The sequence below is a fragment of the Gossypium hirsutum genome, chromosome D05, assembly GCF_007990345.1.
Source record: "Gossypium hirsutum isolate 1008001.06 chromosome D05, Gossypium_hirsutum_v2.1, whole genome shotgun sequence".
NCBI lineage: Eukaryota > Viridiplantae > Streptophyta > Magnoliopsida > Malvales > Malvaceae > Gossypium > Gossypium hirsutum.
In genome coordinates, this window is record NC_053441.1 from 42,916,346 (window position 1) to 42,925,798 (window position 9,453).

At 38.4% G+C, this 9,453-nt stretch overlaps 1 protein-coding gene across 1 annotated transcript; it reads left to right on the forward strand.

Moving 5' to 3' along the window:
* Nucleotides 1–4,911: 4,911 nt before the first annotated feature.
* Nucleotides 4,912–6,678, forward strand: LOC107944326 (uncharacterized). The gene is made up of 2 exons (XM_016878150.1): nucleotides 4,912–6,000; nucleotides 6,286–6,678. Exons 1-2 carry the CDS (start codon nucleotides 4,912–4,914, stop codon nucleotides 6,676–6,678), a joined length of 1,482 nt encoding a protein of 493 aa, XP_016733639.1.
* Nucleotides 6,679–9,453: the final 2,775 nt, after the last annotated feature.

Sequence of the window (9,453 nt, forward strand, 5' to 3'; positions counted from 1 at the left end):
ATTAATTTATTCATGTTTCATGTAGGTACAGCCGAATGTGGAGATTCATTCAAGCTAGGTGCATGAACGTCTACTTACAATGCATAATGTGGGAACACAATTAAAGATGATTCATGAATGGGCTGGTTCAATGAACGTAAGGATGATGCATGAATGATTTAATACAATGAATGGAAGAATGCATGAATGTTCACTTACATGCATCGGTTGCTGTCCATTGATCTCCTAAGTACCTATTCGGCCAAAAGGCATCTCTTGGAGTGTCCATTCACACCTTGGCCGAACCTAGACATGTCCATTGCTCTCCCATACATTCACCAAGCCTTCAAGTTCATTTCCTTAGCCATGAAGCTGCCCATTGAAGTACCATTCAGCTGAATTTGGACATAGCCTTTAAAGATACATTTCTAGATTAGTTTAATTCAATTAAAGCCGAATTTACTTAGTCTATTTGGCTATCTAATGTAATCTATAAATAGTTCTTTTCTCTTTGTAAAAAGGTTACAGAATTTGATCAATTAAACTTAATAGAACTTTTGTTCTTGTGAGGTTACCTCCTCTCTTCTTTCGTTCGAGTCTCGTTCTGACTTATCTAGCTCGCTAGTGGCGTCAACCCGACTTCTTGAACTTATCACCATCCTGGTGTGGCGTTCATCCACCTTTTTATACCTTTGGTTCCTACCTCTCTATAGGTAACGGGTCAAGGTCCATCTTCGACAATCCATTAAACCCACCTTAAGCAATATAAGTCCCGGGGCAATACTTCATATAGTATTGAATCGTTCTTCGCTTGAGTTCTATTTTTCCATTCCATTTTAACTATTATATTATAAACAATATTTCTTTATTTCACCGAGCCTATCAAACATCTACCCAAACCATCTTTTGAACCCATTTTCTCAACTTCCGCTATAAAAAATCATCTAACTCCATCTATCTACAAAATCGAACAAACTTCTCGTCGACGATCGGGCAATCAAGTGAATTGACTCAATCAACCGAGCCGGATCACATCAGGCCATGCCTTTAATTAGGCCTCAAGTAATCCTAATCTAACAAGTAACTAATAAAATTAAACCTAATTAATAGAATAAAATAAAGGAAAATTCGGCCAAGCATATATATGGGCTATTTTTGGGCCGAATTTTACATGTATGTTCCTAAAGCTTAAAAAATTAAATTAAACAATTAAAATGTTTATAAATTGGGCCCTTTGACATTTTGGCCTGATTTTCAACTAAGTATGAAGGAATTTCTTGATTGGGCTGGAATTTGGTTATTGGGCCTCGCCTTCAAGAATTTAGGCTCGTAATCCATCTCCTTCTGAAATTAGGTCATTGATGCTCGTAACGGAGATCCAATGCGTGTTGGCTGCAAGATTTGGTTTCTTGGACCAAGATTTCCAAGATTTGAAATCTTGATTTTCTTGATTCTTGAAATCTCTTCGAACAGCATAATTGGGCCAAGATTCGGTTTCTTGATTTTCTTGAAAATAAGAAAGTGAATCTTGATTTTCTTGTTCTCTCGTGTATGCATCTAAGGCCTTGTTAACAAACTCTTGAATGGTCCCATTTAGTTTGGACCGCATTTGTCGGGCCTTTGATCTCGTTATTGGGCCTTGTGGCAATTTAAGCCCATCACTTTCTTGAACTTGGGTTGGGCCTTTATGACTCGTATCATTCCCCCTTCCTCAAAAAGATTCGTCCTCGAATCTAAAAAATCAAATGGGGACAAGTCAGCCACATTAAAAGTAGAACTTACATTGTACTCACCAAGTAGATCAATTTTATAGGCGTTGTCGTTGATCTTCTCGAGTACTTGGAAAGGCCCATCGCCCCTTGGGTCCAACTTAGTCTTCCTTTTTGTAGGAAATCGTTCTTTCCTCAAATGAACCCAAACCCAATCTCCGGGTTCTAGTACAACCCGTTTGCATCCCTTGTTTGCTTTGTTGGTGTTGGCATTATTTGTTTTGGCTATTCGCTGCCTAGCCTTCTCATGTAAGGATTTCACCAACTCAGCTTTCTGTTCGCCATCTAAATTCATAATGTGTTCAAGAGGTAAAGGCGCAAGATCAAGTACTGTTAGTGGGTTAAAACCATAAACAAGTTAAAATGGAGAATAACCAGTTGTAGAATGAATAGATCTGTTATATGCAAATTCAACAAATGGTAGGTATTCTTCCCAATTTCTAATGTTCTTTTCCACAACAGCTCGTAATAAAGTCCCTAAGATTCGATTAACTACTTCAGTTTGGCCATCAGTTTGGGGGTGAGATGTAGTAGAATAAAGTAATTTAGTACCAAGCTTACCCGACAATACCTTCCAAAAGTGGCTAAGGAATTTGACATCTCTGTCAGAAACAATCGTTTGAGGGATGCCATGAAGTCTTACCACTTCTTTAAAGAATAAGTCTGCCACATGTGTAGCATCATCTGTTTTGTGACAAGGAATAAAATGTGCCATCTTTGAAAACCTGTCAACAACAACAAATATACTATCTTTGCCTTTCTTGGTTCGAGGCAAACCTAAAATGAAATTGATACGAGCCAGCTTACCAAAGACACACAAGCAAGTGAGGATGCTGATTTGATGGTTCCCTTAGGCCCAATTACTCGTTCACGAGCAAAGAAATTTAAGGAAGCCCTTTCAGGCCTGGTGATTCAAGCATGGAACGAATGCTTGAGTGTTACCCAAAATTTAGGCCCAATTCATCTTTTGGTCCAAGAACCTTGAGGGAGTTTAATATGATACTATTTTTAATCATTAATTATTTATTTATGTTTTCCATAGCTTAATTTCGTGTTATTCAATTCTCTTAGTCCATATTTTATTTCTGGATGTTTTTAGTTAAGTTAGTTGTTGGTTATATTAACTATTTTCTTACATGATAATTATGTCTTAAAACTAGTCATTGAATATGTCTATTTACTACAGAATTATTGGTATGATTAATGTGTCCTAATAAGTCGTTTAATGTGTCTTAATAGGTGTATTAAAGAAGCTGATTAAATACTTCCAGAATATTCAAGATTCAAGGGGGCATAAAGATGTCCATTCGTGAAGGTTTAAACACCAAGGATACATGCACGTTTTTGGGGTAATGGAGAGAATAAATCTTGCATTCATGGAGCTTTGAAGATTCATGCATACCAAGGGGGCTTAATGTGACCGTTCGTAAAGATGCATGTTTGTTCAAGTGCAAGTACGTCCAAGGGGGGAGTTTAGTGATAAATTTGGAACAAAGAACCTGCCAATACAATGAACCATGAGTTTTCTTCAAGACTAAGGGTTCATGTACTCATCAAAGGACATTTCGGCCATGCATGAATCCATCATATTCAAGCACCTAATTTAATGTTGTGTGTGAACAGATTTATATCTAATGTGACCAATTAGATACCAAAACCGAATGGTCATTTTGTGTGCCTATATAAGGCTTTGTAATAGGACATTTTGAGGTTAATGAACTTCTATCTAAGTGAGATTATTAAAGAGTTTTCACTCTTCTTTCTTTTACAAATTCGAGTTGACTTATCAACATTGTTTGTGGCGTCAATCCGATTGTCTACTATCCTTTGATATTGTCGGTTCCTAACTCTTCATTAGTTAGTGGGTCGCAATCCTGAATCGAACTATCCTTATCCTATTTCGAACCTATCTTTGCCCAACTTAATCCAAGTTTCTCTTTTCCCTTAGCAACGATCATTTACTTATCGAACACCCTTTTCAACCAACGGGCCTTGTTCGTATCAGGTGGTATCAGAGCCAGTCGCTAAGTCAGGAAATCAACGTGAGTTAGTTTTTATTTTTTTTATTGTTTTTGTAAAAAAAATTCAAAAAAAAGAAAAAGAAAATTTGAAAAGAAAAGAAAAAAATTGTATACGGTCTTGGTGCGGACGAAAAAAAACGTGTAGTATCCGCAAAAAAAAATGTCTGGAGACCCATCAATAGAAATTTTTCCAAAATCATCATCTATTCCCTCCAATACCCTTTTGGGTGAAATTTGACGCTATCAAAAAAAAATTGACCCAAAATTCCAATTTTACCCCTGCACCCCGAAAACCTCAAAACCCTCCCAGAATTCCGTAAACATCATTTTCAGTCAATCTTGAGAAGACAAAAAAAATACCAAAATACCCTCTGACTTTTCCCCTTTCCAAACCCTTCATCTTTTAAAAGACCGATTGCTACATTTCTATGTTGATAAAGTCACGGGAAATTTGCTTAAGAAACTCGAGTGAAAACTAGAGAGGAAAAAGGCACGAGTGGTGAGCTTATAAGAGTGAGTAAAAGCCAATTGAGTGAAATTTTCTTTGGAGCGAATTGTGAGGTCTTTGAAAAGAGTGTGAAAAAAAAATGTCTCGAAGTCCAATACGAGAAGGAAACAATGTGGGAGATGCCCCTCCAAATCTCCAAGTGCAAGCAATAATAAGAGAAATGCAAAGAATGTTGCGAGAAGAACTTGAGCCAATTCATGAAAGGCTTGAGCAAGTAGAAGAACGTTCACAACGTGGCCAATCTCCTCCTGAATTAAGGCGAGGCCGAGAGCCAATTAGGCCCCGATGAAATGCTTTCTATGATCATCAAAATCACGCAAGTGACCAAGAGTCTAATTTAGAAGAACGGCCGCAAGATCGTAGACACCGTCCCCATCGTGTCAGAGATCGAGTGGATGATAACTTAAACAACATCAAGTTGTTTATTCCATCCTTTCAAGGAAGAACTGATCTGGAAGTCTACCTGGATTGGGAAAGGAAGGTGGACCTTATTTTTTAGTGTCACAACTACTCAGAAAGTAAGAAAGTCAAGTTGGTGGCAATAGAGTTTTCTGACTACGCAAGCATTTGGTGGGACCAACTCACTACTACCTGAAGAAGGAATGGTGAGCGCGCTATCAATAGTTGGGCCGAGATGAAAGCAGTTATGCGAAGGAGGTTTGTTCCTACTCATTATCATAGAGACTTGTTCCAAAAGCTACAAAGCCTAACTCAAGGTAGCAAGAGTGTGGAGGATTACTATAAAGAGATGGAGATCGCAATGATCCGAGCCAACATAGAAGAAGATCGAGAGGCCACCATGGCTCGATTCTTAGCCGGGCTTAACCGAGAGATAGCCAATATAGTAGAATTACAACATTATGTGGAGCTTGTGGACATGGTTCACATGGCTTTCAAGATTGAGCGCCAGCTAAAGAAGAAGGTTCCTTTTCGGGGTATCCAATCAGGTGCTCCAACCAAGTGGGGGAAAACGTCAAACAAAAGGGAGCCTTTCGCACGCCCCAAGGAGACTCCCATCCAAACAAAAGCCAATACGCAAACTGGAGATTCTAGTAAAGGTAAAAATGAAGTTGTTCAAAATAGGGCACGGGATGTAAAGTGTTTTAAGTGCCTGGGAAGAGGTCACTTTGCTAATCAATGTCCAAATAAAAGAACTATTATGTTGATGGCCAATGGTGACATAGAATCTGAGTCAGAATCGGAAGGTGAACCAAACTTGCCAAAAGAGGATGATGAAGAAGAGTTAGAATTTGCTGTGGATGGAGAAGCACTTGTTGTTAAAAGAAGCTTGAGTGCTCAAATTACCCATGAAGAGCCACAACGTGAAAACCTTTTTCACACGCGTTGCCACATCCAAGGCAAGGTTTGCAGCCTTATTATTGATGGCGGTAGCTGTACCAACGTGGCAAGTACCTTGTTGGTGGAAAAACTTCAATTATCTACTATTAAACATCCACGTCCCTACAAGTTGCAGTGGCTAAATGACGGTGGAGAAATAAAGGTGGTCAAACAAGTGCGGATTCCTTTCTCCATAGGGAAGGATGAGGATGAAGTGATATGCGATGTTGTTCCCATGCATGCGAGCCATTTATTACTTGGAAGGCCGTGTCAGTTTGATCCCAAGGTCATTCATGATGGATACACCAATCGCCACACTTTCAAACACAACGGTCGAAATATCACCCTTGCTCTCTTAACCCCTAAACAAGTTTTTGAAGATCAAGTGAGGTTGAGAGATTCTTTTGAAAAAGAAAAATTGAGAGTTCAAGAGAAAAAGAAAGAGAATAAAAAAGAGCGAGAGCAAAAAAAAGAAAGTGATAAAAGATTGCAAGAAAAAGTGGGTGATGAAAATTCGAGTGGAAAAACAAGTGTTTATGCTAGTATGAGAGATGTGAGGCAATCTGTTTTGATGCAACGTTCCATACTTGTACTTATGTACAAGGAAGTTTTGTTAAACTCTAACGAACTTGATGAAGCTATTCCATCTATTATTGTTTCTCTTTTACAGGAATTTCAAGAAGTTTTCCCCGATGAGATGCCTAATGGACTGTCACCCTTTCGTGGGATTGAGCATCAAATCGATTTCATTCCTGGTGCCACTATCCCAAATCGGCCAGCTTACCGTAGCAATCCAGAAGAGACAAAGGAGCTTCAACGACAAGTAGAGGAATTGATGTCAAAGGGATATATACGGGAAAGTATGAGTCCATGTGCTGTGCCCGTGTTACTAGTACCCAAAAAGGACAGATCATGGAGGATGTGTGTGGATTGTCGAGCCGTTAACAAAATAACCATCAAGTATCGACATCCTATACCTCGCCTCGATGACATGCTAGATGAGTTTGAGTGGTGCACAAATCTTTTCAAAAATAGACTTAAAGAGTGGCTACCATCAGATTAGAATGAGAGAAGGGGATGAGTGGAAGACAGCGTTTAAAACTAAGTACGGGTTATATGAATGGTTGGTAATGCCATTCGGACTCACTAACGCCCCTAGCACTTTCATGCATGATATAGGGTTGCGCGCGGACCAAGATCGAGTCGTCAAGTCACGGGAAACTCCTACGAAAGCTCTAAACGAACAGATCTGAAAATTAAAACAAAGAACAAGATTAAAAGAAAATCTGAATTGAATTGAAATTCCCCAAATTCAATTAAATGAGCAGCAAGAAACAAAGAAATAGAATAAGCGAATCAAACGGAATTGAAAGTATGGAAAGGATGCGAATCTGCCAAGGGATTGATTCGGCCAAGAATGCCTAATTTCCAGCAATCAATTGATCCCCAAATTGAAAGAGATTCAATCGGCCAAACCCTAGGAATTGGGGATTTTTGAGAACGACTCTTTGCTGCCAATGAATGATGATTTAATTCGATTCTTTGAGTTGAATATGGCTGGAAAAGCAAAAGAAGAATAGCAAACAAATGAGATAAAGAATCGGCACAAGTAGGAATAAAGAAATAAAACGAAACAACAAGAAATAAAGAAAAGAAATTGAATAGCAAGAATAAAAGATAAGTCCTAAAGATCCTTGAAATCCCGAAAGATTTCACAAATCTCTTCAAACGGCTCTAATCTCCCCTCCAAAGAATATCGATGGCAAGAAGAAGGTTGAAGATGGCTCCCACAATCAAAAGATTGTTAAAATAACTTCTAAAGAAACCTCAAAAGAGAATTCTTGGAGAAAACTCCAAAGAAAATTCTGCACTCAACAAATCTGAAATTTGATAGAAAAAAATAATAATAAGATGTGTTTACAAAGGGTGGCTGGCCAATGCTTATATAGGCCTCCAACAAATCCTAATCTCACAAGTAACTAATAAAAAATTAAACCTAATTAATAAAATAACAAGGTAAATTCGGCCATGCACTTATATGGGCTGTTTTGGGCCGAATTTTACATGTAATGCTCCTAAAGATTAAAAAATTAAATTAAACAAGTAAGATGTTTACAAATTGGGCCCTTTGACATTTTGGCCTGATTTTCAACTAAGTATGAAGAAATTTCTTGATTGGGCTAGATTTTGGTTATTGGGCCTCGCCTTCAAGAATTTGGGCTCGTGATCCATCTCCTACAAAAATTGGGTCGTTGACGCTCGTAATGGAGATCCAATGCATTTTGGCTGCAAGATTTGGTTTCTTGGACCAAGATTTCCAAGATTTGAAATCTTGATTTTCTTGATTCTTGAAATCTCTTCGAACAGCAAAATTGGGCCAAGATTCGGTTTCTTGATTTTCTTGTTCTCTCGTGTATGCATCTAAGGCCTTGCTAACAAGCTCTTGAATGGTCCCATTTAGTTTGGACCGCATTTGTCGGGCCTTTGATCTCGTTATTGGGCCTTGTGGCAATTTGAGCCCATCACGTTCTTGAACTTGGATTGGGCCTTTATGACTCGTATCATTCCCCCTTCCTCAAAAAGATTCATCCTCGAATCTGAAAAATCTAATGGGGACAAGTCAGCCACATTAAAAGTAGAACTTACATTGTACTCACTAGGTAGATCAATTTTATAGGCATTATCGTTGATCCGCTCGAGTACTTGGAAAGGCCCATCGCCCCTTGGGTCCAACTTAGTCTTCCTTTTTGTAGGAAATCATTCTTTCCTCAAATGGACCCAAACCCAATCTCCGGGTTCTAGTACAACCCGTTTGCGCCCCTTGTTTGCTTTGTTGGTGTTGGCGTCATTTGTTTTGGCTATTCGCTGTCTAGCCTTCTCATGTAAGGATTTCACCAACTCAGCTTTCTGTTCGCCATCTAAATTCATAACGTGTTCAAGAGGTAATGGCGCAAGATCAAGTACTGTTAGTGGGTTAAAACCATAAACAAGTTCAAATGGGGAATAACCAGTTGTATAATGAATAGATCTATTATATGCAAATTCAACAAATGGTAGGCATTCTTCCCAATTTCTAATGTTCTTTCCCACAACAGCTCGTAATAAAGTCCCTAAGATTCGATTAACTACTTCAGTTTGACCATCAGTTTGGGGGTGACATGTAGTAGAATAAAGCAATTTAGTACCAAGCTTACCCCACAATACCTTCCAAAAGTGGCTAAGGAATTTGACATCTCTATTAGAAATAATTGTTTTAGGGATGCCATGAAGTCTTACCACTTCTTTAAAGAATAAGTCTGCCACATGTGTAGCATCATCTGTTTTGTGACAAGGAATAAAATGTGACATCTTTGAAAACCTGTCAACAACAACAAATATACTATCTCTTCCTTTTTTTGTTCGAGGCAAACATAAAATAAAATCCATGGATAAATCTACCCAAGCTGAAGTAGGAATCGGTAGAGGAGTGTAAAGGCCATGAGGCATTACCTTAGATTTTGCTTGTTTGCATGTAATGCACTTGGAACATACCTTTTCCACATCCTTCTTCATATGTGGCCAATGGAAGTGTTCTTGCAATATGTCTAGTGTTTTGGCCACTCCAAAATGTCCCATTAATCCCCCACTATGGGCTTCATGAATCAACAATTCTCTCATAGAACACTTTGGTATGCATAACCTATTTAAACGAAAAAGAAAGCCATCTACAAGATAAAATTTTTCAAAAGCAGTATGTCCACAATTCTTATAGATATGGCTGAAATCAGTATCATCATCATATAACTCTTTAATATGTTCAAACCCTAAGACTTTAGCATTCAATGTAGTTATTAAAGTA